General features: G+C 41.4%; 3 protein-coding genes across 3 annotated transcripts in view; 2 read left to right on the top strand and 1 right to left on the bottom strand.

Moving 5' to 3' along the window:
• LOC109080063 (retinoblastoma-binding protein 5-like) overlaps positions 1–4,821 on the top strand; it is a gene marked incomplete at its 5' end in the record, with an annotated part of 4,999 nt that extends 178 nt beyond the window's left edge. The window contains 7 exons of the mRNA XM_042712275.1: positions 1–32; positions 299–370; positions 444–561; positions 648–717; positions 3,008–3,252; positions 3,326–3,472; positions 4,446–4,821. The exon at positions 1–32 is cut by the window's left edge and continues 178 nt beyond it. Of these exons, the coding sequence (XP_042568209.1) occupies positions 1–32; positions 299–370; positions 444–561; positions 648–717; positions 3,008–3,252; positions 3,326–3,472; positions 4,446–4,498 (737 nt within the window). The remainder of the gene's footprint in view (positions 33–298; positions 371–443; positions 562–647; positions 718–3,007; positions 3,253–3,325; positions 3,473–4,445) is intronic.
• A 1,335-nt stretch (positions 4,822–6,156) lies between these two features.
• LOC109080065 (E3 ubiquitin-protein ligase PDZRN3-like) lies at positions 6,157–15,441 on the bottom strand. Its single transcript, XM_042711599.1, has 5 exons — positions 13,815–15,441; positions 13,158–13,366; positions 10,832–10,943; positions 10,611–10,706; positions 6,157–9,009 (listed from the first exon to the last, which is right to left on the bottom strand). The coding sequence occupies exons 1-5, from the start codon at positions 13,857–13,859 to the stop codon at positions 7,450–7,452; spliced, it is 2,022 nt and encodes a 673-aa protein (XP_042567533.1). The 5' UTR covers positions 13,860–15,441; the 3' UTR covers positions 6,157–7,449.
• A 1,480-nt stretch (positions 15,442–16,921) lies between these two features.
• Positions 16,922–18,642, top strand: LOC109080067 (protein BTG2-like). The gene is made up of 2 exons (XM_019095165.2): positions 16,922–17,222; positions 17,359–18,642. Exons 1-2 carry the CDS (start codon positions 17,084–17,086, stop codon positions 17,712–17,714), a joined length of 495 nt encoding a protein of 164 aa, XP_018950710.1. The 5' UTR covers positions 16,922–17,083; the 3' UTR covers positions 17,715–18,642.
• The last annotated feature ends 1,222 nt before the right edge of the window (positions 18,643–19,864 follow it).

Raw genomic sequence — 19,864 nt, 5'->3', positions numbered from 1 at the left:
GGACGCGCGGAGAGCTGCTGCTGGACGTCGCTGTACGCTCTTATCATCACTTCATATACTACCTACGTTACTGATTAGATTCATATTCTTAACAGAGACATATTATGCCCCTTTCTACGAGATGTACTATACGTCAGAATGTGTCTGTGACGTTTCAGCTCAGAACACTCCACAGATCATTAATTAATAACTAAAGAAATTATAAAAATTAACTTAAGAAACTGAGAAAATGTTTCTGAGTATATTTAGTTCGCATTTGTTCTGAGGAGCATGTTTTCAGTGACTGGTGTGTTTGCAGTGGCATCCGGTGCGTCCGATCATCGCCTCCATCTCCAGCGGCGTGGTGTCCATCTGGGCTCAGAACCAAGTGGTGAGTGGATCATCTTTCAGCTCGGAGCCGTCTCTGGTCTTCCTGTGTGTGCACACTGTGTGTGTCTCTGCAGGAGAACTGGAGCGCGTTTGCACCGGACTTTAAAGAGCTGGACGAGAACGTGGAGTACGAGGAGAGAGAATCAGAGTTTGACATCGAGGACGAGGACAAGAGCGAGCCGGAGCAGACCGGTACACACACACACACACACACACACACACACACACTGCTGTATATGACACTGATGTCTGTGTGTGTGTGTGTGTGTGTGTGTCAGGAGCGGACGCGGCCGAGGACGAGGAGGTGGACGTCACGTCAGTCGATCCCATCCCAGCGTTCTGCAGCAGGTCAGTGTGTCAGCTCCTCGTTTTCTGGTTTTGATCTTCATGTTTGTTTTCGTGTTTAATCAGGTTTTAAATAAAATTTATAAAAGTTATATTTCGTCCGATAAGTTGACATTATTGTTAATATCATCAAACAGTTTCAAGTGACATTTTTGTTTGTGCATATCGTTTAATTCAGTTTATTTTTGTGTAATTCATGCTGTTTGTAATGTTTTCATACAGTTTCACGTGTGTTTGTGGTTCATTTTTAAGTTTTGACGTTTTGTTCGTTTAATCCAGTTTATTCTGCAAAGTACGTTAAATGTAGTTCGCTATATTTCATATTATTTTTAATATCATAGTTACAAATGTGTTTTTGAAGTTAATTTCTAGATTTGAAATTTGTTTGTTGATATTGTTTAAATCGGTTTATTTTTCGCAAAATAAAATTTAAACGTAAGTACCTAAATTTTGATAATTTTAATGATTATCTTACAGCACAAATGTGTTTGTTTGTTTTTGAGTTTTTTTTGTTTTGTTTTTTTTATCCAGTTTATTTTGATATTAACATATACATTTGAAATGTTAAGTGAACAGTTTCGTTAAATTATCTTACAGCGAAAAATGTGTTTGTTTCGTTTTTTTGTTTTTTTTTGTATTGTTTAATCATGTTTTTGACATTCGCAAAATAAATTTTGAATTTATTTCATTATATTTGACAATTTTAAATATTGTACAGTTTCATTTGTATTAGTTGTACGTTTTTATGTTTTTTTTGTTTGTTCATATTGTTTTAATTTAGTTTAACTAAATTCAGCTAAATTCTGTTATTGTTAATGATTATCTTACAGCACAAATGTTTGTTTGGTTTTTTTGTTTGACAAAGTTTTTGTTTGTATTTTATTACGTTTTTAACATTCACAAAATCAATTTTGAATTTAATTGACAATTTTAAATATCATACAGTTTCATGTGTATCAGTTGTACGTTTTGATGTTTTTTGTTTGTTCAAATTGTTTTAATTTAGTTTCGCAAAATTTTTAATTCCCTATATTTTACATAATTTATAATATAATGCCGTTTTAAATGTGTATTTGTTCGTTTTCTCGTCTAGACGTTTTTGTTTGTTGATATCGTTTAAATCAGGTTTTTGGCGTTCACAGAAAAGTTTTCATTAAATTTGCTGTATTTTATATTATTTTGTAGTTTCATACGTGTTCGTTGTTTGCTTAAACCAGTTTATTATACACAAAATAAAATTTAAATGTAAGTAGCTAAATTCTGTTATTTTTAATGATTATCTTACAGCGCAAATGTTTGTTTGTTTGTTTTTTTTTGTTTGACAAAGTTTTTGTTTGTATTTTACGTTTTTGACATTCGCAAAATGAATTTTGAATTTAATTCGTTATTTTACATCATTTTAAATATCGTACAGTTTCATGTGTATTAGTTGTATATTTTTATGTTTTTTGTTTGTTCAAATTATTTTAATTTAGTTTTGCTAAATTTTTAATTCCCGTTATTTTACATAATTTATAATACAATGCGGTTTTAAATGTGTATTTGTTAGTTTTCTTGTTTAGATGTTTTTGTTTGTTCATATCGTTTAATCAGGTTTTTGGCGTTCACAGAAAAGTTTTCATTAAATTTGCTGTATTTTATATTATTTTTAGTTTCATACGTGTTCGTTGTTTGCTTAAACTAGTTTATTATACGCAAAATAAAATTAAATGTAAGTAGCTAAATTCTGTTATTTTCAATTATTATCTTACAGCACATATGTTTTTTTTTTATTTAAACAAGTTTTTGACATTCGCAAAATGAATTTTGAATAGAATTTATTTTACATAAATAATTAAAAATATCACACATTCACATGTATAATATTTTCTCTTTTTTATGTTTTTTTTTGTTTGTTCAAATTATTTCGCAAAATTTTTAATTCCCTATATTTTACATAATTTATAATATAATGTCGTTTTAAATATGTATTTGTTAGTTTTCTCGTCTAGATGTTTTTGTTTGTTCATCGTTTAATCAGGTTTTTGGCGTTCACAGAAAAGTTTTCACTAAATTTTTTTTAGTTTCATCCGTGTTCGTTGTTTGCTTAAACCAGTTTATTATTCGCAAAATAAAGTATAAACGTAAGTTGCTAAATTTAGTTTTTTTTAATGATTATCTTACAGCACAAATGTGTTTGTTAGTTTTTAGTTTTTGTTTGTTCATGTTTTTTAATTTATTTTGAATGTATTTTTAATCGTACAGTAGTGTTTAGTTGAAATGTAAATCGGAGTGTATTTTCGCGCGTCTGCAGTGACGAGGAGCTGGAGGACTATAAAGCGCTGCTGTATCTGCCCATCGCTCCGGAGGTGGAGGACCCTGAGGAGAACCCGTTCGGCCCTCCGCCCGACGCCGCGGGTCAGAACGCCACGCCCGACGATAGCTCCGCCCACAGCGGCCCCGGCGACAAGAAGCAGCGGCAGCCGTCGTCCGACGGAGGGCCACCCAAGAAGAAGATCCGCACCACCACCATCGAGCTGCAGGGCGTCCCGAACGACGGTAAGAGCCGCGCGCTGCGGTCGCCGCGCTCGCCGTGATGTCACTTCCTCTGACGCCTGCGTTTGTGTCTCAGAGGTGCATCCGCTGCTGGGCGTGAAGGGCGACAGTAAGTCCAAGAAGAAGGCGGCGGGGCGGCCGAAGGGATCGAAAGGTAAAGACAAAGACTCTCCGTTCAGACCCAAAGTGTGCCGGGACAGAGCAGAGGGGCTGGGGACGCCAGGTAAGACGACCTCTGACCCCTGTGTCTCGCCTGTGCTCAGCTGTGATTGGCTGCTTCCTGCTTGCCTTCCTGCTCTGACCTACTCGATGTGCTTCAGGTCTGCTGTCTTCCCATGATGCCCTGCAGCAAACGCGTGTACCAAAACTGGCCTAATAATTCATTCAAGATACTAAACAAACACAAAGTCTGTTAATGGTGACGTTTCAGTTATAACATGATTCAAAAGCAGCATGAATCATGAGTCATTAAAAGAATCGTTTCAAATGAGTCATTTGTCAAGTGGACTATGCAGCAGTGTTATTTTAGTATTATATACTTTCACAGTATTTATTAGCATGCTTTTATATTGTTTTATATGTTAACATTGTTATATAGTCACAGTCTAAAGTATTTCATATTGTTTTGAATTTGTTAAAAAAATTATACTTTTCTAGTATTCATTAATGTTTTTATATTGTTTAACATTAATAACTTATATTTTATTTGTAAATATTCAAAGTATATATTTTTGTAGTATTTATTATTATTTTATTGTTTATTATATTATTATTTTTACATATTCATGTTTTCATTTAAATAATATATTAAATTATATATTTATTTAATTTTAGTTTTGGTCAGTTTGTTTTGTGCTTTTGTCATTTTTATTACGCTTTAGTATTAGCGATTTTAGTATTTTTTTATAACTTATATAGTAACTTATTTTTATATTTTCATAGTTTTTCATCTAATATTTAGATTTATTTAGAGTTATTCGCTTGCGATCTTATATGCAAATATATCCCATAATTGGATGGAAATTAGCTTTGGTGCAGATTTGCATTGCTTTGTCGCTTCGCTCTTTGGGCCTTTACGTTGACCTGAAGGATTTAGCAAGTGTTTTTATAAAAAAAATTGTAAAAAAAAAAAAAAAAAAATGTTAGTTTTACACATAGGTTTGTTTAATTTAATCGTATAAATGCTGTTCTTTCAGGAAGTCTGGTTCCGTCAACGTACAAGCAGCATGAGGTTCAGGGTTTGGACTGAAGCGGAAGGCCTCTGGCGCCCCCTGTCTGTGTGGATGAACGACGATGCTCTTTAATGGACTCTGTGGACTGTTCTTGTGTTGCATTTTTTAAGAAGGACCTTACAGCTCAACCACACCACAGTTTGAAGCCCGTCTGATCAGTTTCCTCGCATAGAGAGAGTGACAGGAAGAGGGAATCATTTATTTTTTATTTAGAGTAGATGGTTCTGCCTCTGTGTGAAAGCACTAGTTGTCTTTTATTTGTTTTGAGTTTTGTTTTTTCTGAGACTGGTCGTGTTTTTTTATATATATGTATAGATATTAAACCAGTTTTTTGAGAGTGGTTTATGTGTGTAAAATGTGTTTTGGTACAATATTTTTAGAGTTATGAAGGACATCTGCGGAATAAATCAGCCCCGTGAGCCTCCATTTTGTTTCCTGCACTGACAGTTTCCGTCCAGCAGGAGGCCTCAGCAGCGCGGGAATGAAGCAGAGCGAGAGAAAGACATTTTTCTGTTATTCGGTTCCATTTTGTGCTTTTCTTCTGTTGGATTCCATTTTGTGTTTCTGTGTTTTATTCACAAACATCTAAAGACTGAAAGTCAGACGAAAGTAAGTGAACATCAGAGAAACTCGACTTTCTGAGTGAGGTCAGCTCGTCAGATTCTGCTGAGGCTCGAAGCATCCTCACATCACACTTTCTGATGTCTCGAAATAGTTTGAAAACACACTTTCGCCACGTAAGTAAAAAAAAACAAAAAACATGCGTTAGTAAGTCATTATCATGAGAAGAAAAGTCGAAATTATTACTTAAAAATCAAAAATTACATGAGTCAGTTTTGCCTTTTTTGTTTCATGACTTAGTATGTATTACTTTCTATTGTTGAAGTCATAATTTTTACTTTCCACATCATTATTACTTCATAATACTTAAAATTTAACAAAAAAAAATAAAAAACATAAGTCACTAAAGTCAACATTTCAACTCAGCTACCTCAGCTGATTTGTAATAATGTAAAAGCCATAATTTCGACTTTTTACCTCATGATTATGACTTATCATAATTTCGACAAAGGCATAATTTCGATTTATGTCAATTTCGAACTATACATTTTCGACTATAAATTTAATATAATTTCGGCGTTCAAAGTCATAATTTTGATAACATAATTATGACTTTTAAAGCCATTTTTAAGCGTTTTTTACAAGGCAGAAATTACATTTGAATAAATATGAGTAGCCTGTTATTTTCTAAAATAGTAATTACAAACCATGGGTTTAACCACAAATAAAATCAATTTAAAAAACATGCTATAAACCATGGTAACCACAAATTTACCATGGTTTTGCTACATTAACCATGTTATTTGTAGTTAAACTAGTTATACAAATGGTAATCAATACGCCAAAAAAAAAAAAAAAAAAAAAACATTCTAACTACACTTTTTTTCTACAATTAAACCATGGTTAATTTTCTAAGTAAGCTGTCAAATGATTTTTAATCAATATACATTTTCATAGTGAAGCTAGAAAAAACTGATTGAAAATATAATGTGAAAAAGAGCGCGGAATTTCACGCGCTTCTTTCAGAGCCTCTCCGTTTGATTTAAATGAAGTTCGTTATGACAGATTTCACTTTGATTTGGTCAACCTTACAAAAACCTCGACAAGCTTGAAGTAGCTAATTAAAATCTCATCTTTATTACAACCACATGTACATCATATCCCAAAGAAATTATTTCTAAAAGTGGAAACGAGCAAAATCCAACGAGAGGCAGAGTTTTTCTGTTAATGTTCCATCCGTTCACATCCGTTTGACTCGCGGTGGAAATGACGTGATTTCACCTCAGAGACGAGCGCGAGACGTGCCGCAGAGAGTCACAGTTGTGAGGAAAGATTGTAAACACTCCAGTGCTCGTGCACCAAAAATAGTGCAGGTGGGAAAAATCCTGATTTTCTGCTCAAATAAAAAAAAAAAAATCCGCAAACCTCCCACGCGGACACAGGTGACTCCAAAAATACTAATGCTTCTTCTACTTTGGAAAATAATTAGGTTTCGTTCATGAAACGCGATCAGAACGAATTTGTGTGAATCATTCAGAACACCGTTTCATTAACTTCCAGGATTCATTCTGATGGTGTTTCACAAGGCTCGTTGTAAATAGAAACCCCATTATTTGAAGAACAGAGCGCTGAAAATATCCGATATTTGCACCTCATTTCTCTCCAAATTGATAACACACCACTTATAATTCTTGTTTGAGTCTTTATAAAAGTTCGTTTCTTTTCGTGACATCAATTGTGAAGAGCACAAGAAAAATAGCTTTAAAAATACTCTACAGAACTACAGTTATAGTGCAAGAACCCGCACACTTCACAACACACGCTCGCGTTTCCACTGCCCGATCTCCAGCATGAGGCGTATCCGACTCGCGATCCACCGTTAGATTATCCGATATTATTCCCAGAGAATCAGATTCATGATTGAAAAGAGGGGGTGTGCTAACGTCACAAATTAGCCAGAGGAAGACAGTCGGAAAGGGATTTTTTTTTTTTTTTAAATTTTGTGCAAAAGTGACGTAATTCGGATGTCTTTAATAGGCTAGTTGCAAATTATGTTAAAGAAATGAATCTCACGTTTAGCACCACCTTATTAAATGATCCATAACGTAAACTTTTCTTGGCACCAAATGAAATTCGTTTAGCCTGGCGTCGGTGTCTGTTGTATTGCTCCATGCGGTCGAATCAAACTGCAGTGATTTCGCTCCCTAATGAAACGTCTCTTCACAACACAATGCAAAACAAGATACTGCAATTATAACATTTAAAAATCAATGTACTACGGTGCTCGGAAACGTCTGTATCTACAGTAAACCTCAATGTCAGGAGGTAGCTTTGTGTAGTGCGGCCGGTCCAACACACACAGACACACACACACACGTCAATCTGAACACACACTCGGTGGGTGTCGCTATACAGTTGTGACGGTGAGCAACGACGTGGGCAGCTGCCGGGCGTCTTCGCTGGGAGCCAGGCGCGTTCCGTGCGTCAGGAGTTCCTCTACGGTGGTCCAGTCGTCCAGCAGCTTCCGGTTCCTCATGCGACTTAGTTTCCTCTGGCTCAGCTCGAGAAGAGTACTACAACTGTCTCCGTTAGTTCCTCCCAAGACTCCGCCGCTATGCACCAATCCTGACGCAGCTACGTCGCCGCCGCCGCCGCTTCTGGCCTGCAGCTGTCGCTGCTTCTGCAGCATGTGTTCGCGGCGCTCAGTGCGGCTCCAGTAGCGACCCATTCGGACCTCGCTGTGACTCTCTTCGTCCGTGCTCATGCCGCTACGCTCATCCGCCAGACGGGATGCTCTATCCCGCAGCATCTGGTTTCGCAAGGCCCGCAGGTTCCCGCTGGATGGTTTCCTGATGGCAGCAGTGGGTGTGTGGCCCTCCAAGGTGCTGTAGAGACCGCCTCCGCCACCTGAGCCTGCACGGTTGGCGGGTTTGGGCCAGGTGTCGTTGGCGTCCTGACTGGGCGTGTGACTTAGCGTGTGGAAACGCCCGTCTCTTTGCCAGACGGGCGGATGTTCGGTCACAAAGCTCTTCTGTAGCTGAGGTTCGGTGGATGCTCGGATCCTGCTGTTGTCATGGAGATCTGGAGGCATATAGCAGTGCTCGTCAGCTGGAGAGATCAGGGACGGTTGACTCATTGCATGTGTAGCGTGTACAGTCTGTGTAGGGAGTGCGGTTGGGAGTGCAACAGGGTGTGCCGGGCGACTGACGGTGTGCATAAGTGCCAAGTCCGGCTCCTCGGGGAGACTCATGGGCGGGTCGACTCTGTGGCCGCAGGGGTGCAGCGTACCGCTGCAGTAGTTGGGTGAGGCCGGGTGACTCGCCCGTCTGCGGTACTCCATGGGCGCAGGGCGGTGATGCAGCGTCCTGCTTCTTCTCAGCATTCCCGCAGAACTCGGATGAGGCGGCAGTCGTCGCTGGCCGGAGGGCGTACTGCACGTGGAGTACAGCGCGGGATTGAACAGCGAGCCGCTGCTGGAGCTGTGCCTGTTCAAACATGGCCGCTCCACCTTACGGTACTGCACGGACGACACGCGGGACAGACCTCGCGATCCCGGGATGGGCACGCAGACGTTTTGAGGCTGGACCGTCAGTGTTTCGGGGATGGCCTCTAGGGGGTGTTTTATCTGACTATCCCGCCGCTCCCGGGAACAGGGCTCCCCCTGGTGGTGCATGCGGGCGTTGTAATGGCGCATGCGTTTCTCGAGCAGACGCTGGAAGCGCATAAACTCGCCGGTGCTGACGCTGTAAAAACCCGAGTCGCTCAGTTCAGACGAGATGAAGGACTCCGACGATGGTGACCCGCCCCCGCCGTGACCGTGGCATTCCTCAAGCCCCTCCTCCGTCTCCACCCCCGACAGCTCCCCCTGGTGGAAGCTACCGTCCGTCCAGCCCAGCCCACTGTCCAGCTCATGGTGAAGAGGCAGGTAACCCAGGGGTTTCTCCATCATGTAGTCATCGTCATCAGTCTGTCACAAACACACACATATTATAATGATGACATTAGAGCATCATAGAAGCTACAAGAAGTGATGAGTTACAGTGATTTTACCTAAAAGCAACCTCTAATGGTGAAAAATTAACTGCAGTGTTTTACAAAATAACAGCAGTATGATTAAGACACAAGCATTTAACAACTATTAATAAAAACAATAGTTTTCGAACAATGTGTGAGTGAGTTAGTTAATTAACAGCAGTGTGCTCCATCCAATCAGGTTTTATCAGTTTAATTATACATGCATTTATGATTTGATGACGTTTATGGGATATTTTTAGAAGAATTATGTACTTGTAAATGGCTGACAAAAATGCAATGAAAAAACATTTATTTTTAATGAGTTGGCAATTTTAGGCGACACGAGCGTTCGTTGACTATGCCACAAAATTACACAGAGCTGAACTATATATGCAAATGAGCAGCGGCAGCCAATAGCATTGCATACAGTAGATACTGCAGTTGAGTAGAAACGTCTACTGTTAGGTTAACCCACAATGCAGATTAAATCACTGTAAGTGTGAACGCACCTAAATTAATAAAGAAAAAACAGGAAAATGTGCTTAACATCTAAATTCAACATGAATTCTATCGATTGAGAACGGCTCTCTATCGGAGCGCAAGAGTCACTCCGGTGGCTCACAGTCTTCAGCCGTATTTATGATCGCTAGTTGCCTGGTAACACATAACTTACATAATATGTGACTCCTCGCCTCTCGGTCTGTGACGGATGAAGAGAATCACACGGGAACCAGAACAACAACGATCCCTCAGATCTGAACTCGCGCCGCTGCTCTACATTCTAGAACGCAGCTTCTACATCCATCCGGTCTTCATTAATTGGTCTACACTACACCATTATTTTTAAGGCAAGACACTGCAGGCAAAAACATTCATCAGGAGTTTTTCATGCACTGGTTAATTTTGAGATGATTTTGGCTTTCAAAAACGTTGTTTCAGTGGAAAGAGACCATGCAAAATATTTAAGTGTCTGTAAAAAAAAAAATTAAGTGTTTATTTCATTTATTTTCATCGCATTTGATCTATTTGTGTCAGTATAGATTTCAAAATCTTCAAAGGCCATTTTCTCAAAATGAATTTGTTTCTCCACTTCAGCAGCACTTCATATCCATATTTTAAAAGTTTTTATAGAAGGGTTTGTTAATATATCATTCAAACTGATTTATACAACATTTTACTGCCTAAAACATCATCAAAATATTTTTTTTCCTTTTTAAACCTTTAATATCTCAACAAAATCAAATGAGAATTTGCACCTCCGTTCAGATTGCTGTTCTGGGCATTTATTCAAATTATTGCCTATTTAATCAAATTATGCATATTTATACAAACAACGTTTTTAATTCTTGATGTAATCAGTCAGCTGGAGAAGTATGGTGATATATATTAGTTTTCAGTTTATTTAACCCTATAAGCCATGTGATGTCTTGCCTTAAACGTACACTTCGTGCACTACCCAGAGTGCACTCTGAATGTTCAATAATTCAGCGGTGGGTTCTTGAATTATTCCGTGAGTCCCGGTCATACATTCACACTGTACGTCGTAACCCTCACCTGACTCTGGAAACTTCTGGGCTCCTCCAGGTTGGTGTTGCAGCATCTGATCAGACAGTTTTGTGCCGGAGACACGCCGCTGGAGAACTCTGGGTCCTGAAAACAGCACATCACACGCCGTTACTGCTGTTCACTCCAGAACCAAGTCAGTTTTGGATTGTTACATCAAGAAAAGCATCTTTATTACGGATGGTGATGTGATTTCAGTGGTAATATCTTACGTTGTAGGCCAGGCGTTCTCTGTGCTCCGGGTCTCGGGGCGTGTTTGGAAGGTACTCGTATCTGCTTCCGTCTCTATGCGTCCCGGGCAGGGTCATGTGATTGTAGTACGTCCTGTGAGAACAACAAACACTCATATGTTACACTATAAATGTCTGTGTGAATATCACATGCTGATAACACAAGTCCCGCCCCCTCCCTCCAGCGCACATCTCTGGCTCCACCCCCTTCATCTTAGCAAGGAGCTTCTGACCTCATTCTGATAGAAAGACCAACAGCTGCATAAAGATGCCTAGAAAGAATATAATGATTGTATGAAATATGAATATTACATCTCATATACAATAGTAATATTAACAGTAATTGGTAGTTTAATTATAATAATGATGCTTGTTTTAATACACACCACTATATATGACATACATGGTTGCTGTGTTTCAAAAGGAGCAAGGAAATAAACAGAATTTTGTTTTTACAAAAATCGGCAAAATAAGAGTTTTCCTCCGTCATTTGTCTTCACTTAAGCTATACAAACTGCGACTATAATAATATATATTTACAACAATAATTAAAAAAATGAGTAAACTTTGAAAAAATCGGCAAAACTTCGCGCACGTCACATCACCTGATTAGCGCGCGCACTATATATATATATATATATAGAATACAGCGCGAGAGGTGATTGTCCGATTCGCGTGCAAATGACTCTTGTGAACCAGTTCTTTTGAATGAGTCCGTCAAAAAGAACCATGAATCAAACTAGCAACTGTACTGAATCGGATTCACTCAAGCAGCGAATCGTTCAGAGCCGTTACGGAGTTCCCAGTGAACTGACTCCCTCACTGAAACGCGCGCCATTTTTCGCATTTGAAAACCGGGAGCCGTTACTGCGACTGTATGCAGGTTAGTGAGTCTTATTAATATATTTACTAACTGTTTGTTCATATGTCAATTAAAGATAAATATTCAAAGCTTTTTAATTGTTTTTTATAAAAAATATTATTGGTTATGGTTTAGCAAATAGTGAAGTCCAATGTGTTTTAAATAATCACAAATGTTCTTACAAAACTGTGTGATATTTACATGACACAAATACAGTCAGTGACAGCATCAAATTGGAACAAACAACACTTATTAGTCTAAAATGTCCCATCATCACTAAAGCACATTATTGACTTGAGCTAATATAAGGCTCTATGCACTCAAATCTTCTTCTCAGGTGTTGAATTTGGCAGCAAGAAGGTTATTTAGCAACTAAATGTTTTATGTTAGAAGCCAATGGCTCCGTAATCATGGTTTTAATCTGGAGCCACTGCATCCTTGACGTTGACTTCTAGATTAGACGGGATCTTAATAGTCCAAACTTCTTTTCGCTGTATGAATTCTATGGTGAGCATTCACCACCACATGCAAAGCTGTAAAATGCAGTGACCGACATAATATGCTTGTGTGCACATTTACGTGCGGATGAATGCAAAACCTATAGCGTGACTGTGCCTTAAGGACACGGCTCTTGACGGAGCGCGAGTGAGCGTGAGAACATGTCAGATGTGCTTCGGGTTTGAAATCCAGTGAGAAGGATTACTGGTCAACTCTTGATCACATGACCAAACATTACTTTCGAAAACCTTGCAACATAATGGAAGATAACTATACTCGAATAAAGGCCAGTTCACACCGAGGACGATAACTGTAACGATAACTATACTCGAATAAAGGCCAGTTCACACCGAGGACGATAACTGTAACGATAACTATGTCTTAATTATCGTTCGAATTCAATGAGAATTGAGAATAGTACACACTATAACTATAACAATAACAACACAGAAACAAACGATATCGTTGGAATCATGATTGTTTTCCACAGCGATCAGAATCCATCCTGCTGTAACGAGTTCAAGCTTTTAAAGCACCAGACGACAAAACTGTAGTGTGCTGTGTAGCTAATAAACATAACGTAATCCTGCGTTGGTGTGGACGCTAATATAGTTATCGTTTTTGGAATGAACAATATAAACAAAAAAAATCAAACAAAAAAACAGCTATCCAACAATAAAAATAAGTATGCAAGCATACAAAGTATTTCAAAAATATTTTTTAGGTCGTGTTTTAAATTCGTTCACATAGCACACATTCTTAATTTCAGTAAGCAACAGAATTGAAACGAATGCAATAAGTTACTAATTTTTACTAACTTAGTGCTCGTAATATGATTAGACGAAGAGCATTTTTAGCAACAGTTAAAACGCAAGATTGCGTTGTGTGTGAACGCGCCTCGAGTGCACGTCCTGCAGGTGGCAGCGGTGAGCCGCAGGTGTGTCGCACCTGTCCGAGGGAGGCAGTCGCGGCAGGGTGCAGGAGTGCGGCCGGAGAGGATCCCACGGTCGCTCCGTCTGCGTGCTGCAGTCCGTCGTCCTGTTGTACTGCAGGCTCCGCCCCCGGCCCTCAATCTGAAGCGTGATTGGCTGCTCATAGCTGGCCAGGATACGGAAGGCCTCTTGCTTCTGCAGGTGGGTCAGATCCTGACCATGAACCTAAGAAGACAGGATGGACAGACAAACGCAGTGACCGGAAAGCTGAAAGCTCGTTTACGCGGATCTTGTGCGTTCAGCCGTTTGGCGTACGCTCTATTTCACCTGATTCGGTTTATCTTACGCACACACTACTATAGTGAAGCGCAGCTGTGTAAACATATTTCCCTGCCTGCAGACCCGATCCGTCCGGGACTGAGCTGAACCACACACACACACACACACACACACACACGTTATTCTCATGATGAAAATAATGCTGCATCTTCATACCAACACACATCACTGCATGAGTCACAAGAGAGAGACGGCACACGTGTGTGTGTGTGTGTGTGTGTGTGTGTGAGAGAGAGAAATAAGATGTGGTGTATCAGCATCAATGTCACTCCTGATCACCATCATCAGCACACACACTCGTGAGCATTCACACACACACACACACCGGACTCACCCCCATCCCGTCGCCCATCCACGGCCCTGACAGTCGACAGCCCATCACCACGGCAACAGATGAGCAGGATCGTGTGCCGATGCTGTGAATTCACTGATGAAGATGAAGGTGATGAAGGAGCGACGCAGCCTCTGCCGGCATACATGAACACACACACACACACACACACACACTCGCAGTGAGAGAGAAGTGCAGCAGAATCAAACACACAGACGAAGCGTTGTCTCTCCTCTCTCTCTCTCTCTCTCTCTGAGCACTCACTCCAGAACACAGACACTCCAGCACTCAGGCCCCACCCACCTCTGCCACGTCCCCGCTGTGATTGGCCAGGCAGCCACGTCTCTTGGCGTAAAGCGAGAGCTGATTGGCTGGCGGGGCTCAGCCCTCATCAGACGCTCGTGGACTGGGTCTCCGGCGCTCATTTGGAGCCATGAAGACATAAATATGCATTTAGTTAATGAAAGGAATTAATTAACGCACTCATCACTAGTCCTAGTATTAAAGTATTAAAGTTGAGTGTGTGCGTCGTCCCTAAATCAAGAGCGGTGCCAGTACTTCACGAAGTGATCAGGTGCACCATTTTCACCTGCTACACCAAAAAAAAAAAATGTGTCTCTTTTATAACGCAGGAGACTTAATGTATCATTTATGTATCAAGTAAATCTCAGATGTGTCTCCTTGAGAGAAATGAACATGTAAATAGCAGCTCAGTCCTTTTTTTCTTGGAGTTCATGTTGAGATCTCAGTCTTTCTCAAATCATGCTCAGATCTCTTCTATAATTCTACACTTGAGATGACAGGAGGAACAACTGAGATACTAGAGAGACGTTGGGTTTTTAAAGATTTTGAGATGGAGCTGCTCGGCTAAACTCACTGGTGGGAGATTCTGGACATGAGCGGAGCTGACAGGCGTCAGGGGAACATGCACGCGTCTCTCCCGCGGCCAGCACATGCAGCGAGGAGAACACACACCAGAGGAAAGTGCAAATCTGTGTCAAGCCATCAGAAGTTCCAGTAAACCAGAAGAGAGGCATGAATAAATAAACGCCGTGTCCTTAAAGTCAGGGCTCTGCGAGCGGCTCGGAGGAGAATTATGGGAGAGATGGAGACGTTCGCTGACAAAAGGATCAAGTCAGAGCACAAGCACTCGCACTGGAGGAAAACCTGTAACACAAATACAGCATTCGAGGTCGGGTTGGTTAGTTGTTATGTATAAACACACAGGAATAGGTTGCTCTTTTACGGCTCAAGAGTTCTCAGGATCCACTTTGTCTTAAACAAGATGATGAGAAATAAAAAAAAATGAATGTGGATAGCAGCTCATTTGCTCTTTGATGAGAAATGTTTGAGTTCAAATTGAGATCTCCGATGTTTGATTGGAGAGTTCAGAATCTGAGCTCAGTTTGAGAGTTGAGACAGCTGAACGTCAGATTGTCGGGGTCTTTTTCTCAGAATAAAGATCTGGGAAGCAGGAGACACACCGGCAGTCTTATCTGGGAGAACAGCTGAAACACTGTGCTGATCGTCGTGTAGATTGTGTTTAAAGAGCTTCAGGAAGGTGCTGCAAGACGCTGTGGGTCAAACCACTAGTTAGTGTGTGTGTGAGACACGAGACACACACACACACACACACACAGCTGGAGGGACGTGTCAGCTCAGATCAGAGGAGACAGCAGTAGCACTGCAGGCGGCGTCTGTGTGTGTGTGTGTGTGTGCAGGAGGACACACACTTCCTCTGGGATTACCCATAATGCCCCAGCTCACCTCCAGATGGCGACGTCTCCCTCCTGTCTCAGAGGACACGCGGCACGCAGGAGCACCGCGGGTCAGACGGGTCACCAGACCCCCAAACCAGAGACATGAGTGTGTGTTACGTGCATCTTTCATTAGGACACATTCATATAAACAATGCATCGTGTCTCCAGCCGGCGCTCAGGAAGACACATGTGTTGCCATGGTGAGAGCCCTTCACATGAACCACGGCAACTTCTGCAACACACACACACACACACACACACTACAGCCAAATATAGACAAACATGCTGTCAGGCCACATGACAAACACACACACAACAGCAGAACCCGCCATCTGTGTGCACACCATCCAAACTGAAACTATTCAGTGTAGTATATTTAGATAAAGTATATAATATTTAGTGTGTGTGTAGATATATATATATATATATATATATATATATATATATATATATAAAATATAAAACATAAAATATATAACATAAAATATTGAAATATTAATGTGCAGCAGAGGATTATTGTCACTGATTTGTGTGCATCACTGAAATAAAAGCTGCTGGAAGAGGCAAAGGATGTGAGCGGTCGCCATGGTAACAGAGACAGGGATGGCACAGAGACAGGGATGCTCTGCGAGTCAGACTGAGATATTTACAAAAGTTAAAGATGTAAAACGTAAACGGGAATTAAAAACGAGAGGATATTTACGTTGGATTAATTAACGCGCGATTCAACATCTGTTCGTCGTGACGCGCGTGGCCACCAGATGTCGCTGCAGCACCTCAAAACACAGGAAGTGTATTCATGTTTTGTTTTTGTTTTTAGATTGTAAATATCTATACCTTAACAAACAGAAAACACTGTGTAATGTAATACATACACAGCTAAATACTTATTACGATTTTATGCATATTACTAGGAAATTAACATGAATTTGAAACTTGTTGTCTGTTATGTTTTGTTGGATTAGTGTTGGTCGTTGAGTTTGATTCTTGTATGTTTCTGCTGAGGTGTCACCTACGCTTGAGAGAGGATAAAAGCCTGGAAAACCAGCTCCGAACGCCGCACGCTTCTATAATTAAACGCCGAGACTTTACGGTAAGCGCGCGCGTTCACGCGGTCTTTGTTTTTCCCCCGAATGTCGTCACGCATACCGGAGCGGCGTTTGACGTCAATCTCCATATTTGGACGCGGACGGAAGGCGAGCGTCATCACAACAACGAAGTGTTTCCATCATGACAACCAATCGGTCGAGCGAGGAAGACACGCCCCCTTTGTTTCATTGGACGCTGGGCGTGTCGCTCACACCAGCGCGAGGGACGTCATCGGCTCTGTGTGTATTTATCGGCGGAGTCGCTGCTCTTCGCAACAGATCAGAGCGCAGCGAAACGGAACCGACTGGATCGGGGAATGTTGAGTGCTTGCTGCACTAATTCACCAGCATCGAAGGACAGCAGCTTGTGTGGGTTTTCACTACCAGCAGTTCTATTTTTAACTCTGTCGACCTGAATACAGTGATGCACGGCACCGGAGCAGAGATGATCCCGGAGGTGTCTGCCGCCGCGGGGTTCGTGTGCAGACTGTTGCGCAGCCGCGGACGCTTGAGTGACGCGCAGCTGCACGTGTTCGGAGACTGTCTCGCGCAGGCGCTATCAGGTACTGAAATATATTACTTTATACTTCATGTTTCAAAAAACATTACCACTATATCAGCATTCTTTCATATTGATTCAGTGATCATATACTATGTTAAAAGATTTAGATTTTAACGAAAGTGTTTATTTTTCTCCAGAACACTACCAGCACCACTGGTTCCCCGACAGGCCGCAGAAGGGATCCGGTTACCGCTGCATACGGATCAATCACGAAATGGACCCTCTGATTGGCCGAGCGGCCGGCCGTATCGGACTGACCAGCGGGCAGCTGTTCTCGCTCCTGCCGCGGGAGCTGACGCTCTGGGTCGACCCGTACGAAGTGTCCTACCGCATCGGCGAGGACGGATCCATTTGCGTACTCTACGAGGCGGAGCCACCCATCTCAAGCCATGCCCCCTCGCCGTACGACCAGTCGGCGAACTGCAAAAACCGCTTCATGATGAGCGGTCGCACGAGTCCACCCAAAAACTACCTGATGATGGTGTCCAGCTGAGCGCACGCGACCGGTGTCCGCTGGTACCACGCCTGACCGACCGACGAGAGTTAACCGTTCCTGCGACTTCACATTCCAGGCCTCTATTTAAGATGAACTTTAAAGCACTGGTCGTTACGCGACCGGACGACTGACTCCAGAGATATTCCTGCACTGTGATTCTTGTTTATTCTTACAATCCCAAAACAGGTTTTGGGTGTTTCCGCTGGTGCTCGCGCACGGTTTCAGTGCAATTACGAAGATACCTCACGACTCTTCCGAGAATGTAAAGCAATTAAGGGCCTGAAACGGGCTTTGCGCAAACCTTTTAGCTTCTTGACTTCAGATTTCTGTACGTTCGCAAACCTCAACACAAAGATAATAATAAAACTAGTTTGTGCTTTTGCTTGGTATAGCGCCACCTGTGGTGGCTTTGAGAATGCAACATATTTGCATATTTCAGGCCTTTCTAAAACTGTGGTGGTGCTTTATAATTTCTGCAGGAGCTGCTAACAAGAGGGACGCCACATGAACAAACTCCCATAATCCCCTCTGCCTTAACCACAGCGCCACTGTCACTGCCTGGCTCTCTAAGTCTTACTGTGCAATATTCAGGCAATACGCAATTTAACCTCCTCTGGTGATGTCATGAAACGAGTCGCACGGACCGGAGGCTCCACCGCTGGCGTCTCTGGGGGAAGTGATCGTGTTTTCCCAGGATGCTTTGTGTGTGTTGGTTGGTTCGGGGCCGGAGTGCCAGCAGAGACTCTCGTCTGTCTGTAGCATCTCGCGGGCTGCTGAGCAGCTCGTTTACTGTTTTAGACGTAGTTCGTAAGCTATTTTGAAGCAGAGTTGCATTTTATGTACATTGTTTTATAAATGCATTTGTGCGGATGTAGAGCTGTACAGTCGATTTTTATTACAATAAACCTCTAATGAATGAAATGTTCCTCTCTGGTCTGATGTCATTATGGTGTTGTGATGAAGTTTCAGCTCTCTGAGGTGTGCCGCGCGGTTTCATATCGCTCCTCTCTTCTTGAAAACTCCCACGAGCGGCGTTCGGTGGGCATGCTGGTGTTATCTGGATGTGTCTGGGCTTGTTTGTCTCCCACACACACACACACACACACACACACACTGAGAGACTTCAGATGGGTGTTCAGTTACTCTTATCAGCAGCCACTGCCCTCATTAACTGTGAGCTGCCTAACTAGACAACATTTTAAAGCATCAGAGGTGTGACTGACGAGGTTTAAATCATGCTGCTTTATGAAAAAATGAACTGACGATTTGTCTTTTGGCAGCATTACATGAATTGTTGTAAGTACCTATACTCAATCCCAGAATGCACTACATGCAATATTGTATCATATTTAGAAATTCATCTAGCTATGTTTATCTAATATGTTGTGCCTCTGTAAACGTCTTATTATATTTGTATACTTGTTACACATACATCATTTTAGATATATTTATTTTTCTTCTCATATACATTATCTATACTATATATAAATACACACTATAATATATATATGTGTGTGTGTGTGTGTGTGTGTATCATTCTCATCTTTTTTCTATTTACTAGTGTTTACTTTGTAAATATTATTCAACAACCATTTGTAGACACCGACAAAGATGACAATATCAAATTATTGGAATGAATTCAATTTTAGCTACAATAAATAAATGTGTTTTGCATGAGCCGCGCAATCAAAGTTGATTTCAGCATGAAGTGTTTCATTATGAGGTGCTGTTTGGGTTAGCGCACTAGCTCTCTAAAAGGCTAGCTGTTTATTTAGGCGGTAGACAAGGCAACGAGAGCCGTGCTATTGTGTCCCTCTGGTTGTTTTGTTCTGTTTGTGAGTGATTGCGCTCAGCGGAGGATTTGGGAGGGTTTCTGTCCTGACGTCATAAAAGCACAGTCGCTGCTTTAACTGAGGCTGCTTTGTGAGCGAGTGTGTGTGCGAGTCAGACACAAACACACACGGGCAGATGGCCTGCTGAACGTGAGGACGCACACATATGGAGATCAACACTATTGTTCAGAGACGCTACTGACGCTTCAACACACACACACACACACCATCGGCTCAGTACAAGAGAGACAGACACACACAAAGAGAGCGAGAGATACTCTTTACTTACAATAAATTATTTGAGATTTTATTACA

Source organism: Cyprinus carpio, chromosome A22 (assembly GCF_018340385.1).
Source record: "Cyprinus carpio isolate SPL01 chromosome A22, ASM1834038v1, whole genome shotgun sequence".
Classification (NCBI taxonomy): domain Eukaryota; kingdom Metazoa; phylum Chordata; class Actinopteri; order Cypriniformes; family Cyprinidae; genus Cyprinus; species Cyprinus carpio.
The sequence above is the reverse complement of the archived record's forward strand: the minus strand, read 5'-3'. Positions and strand labels throughout refer to the sequence as shown.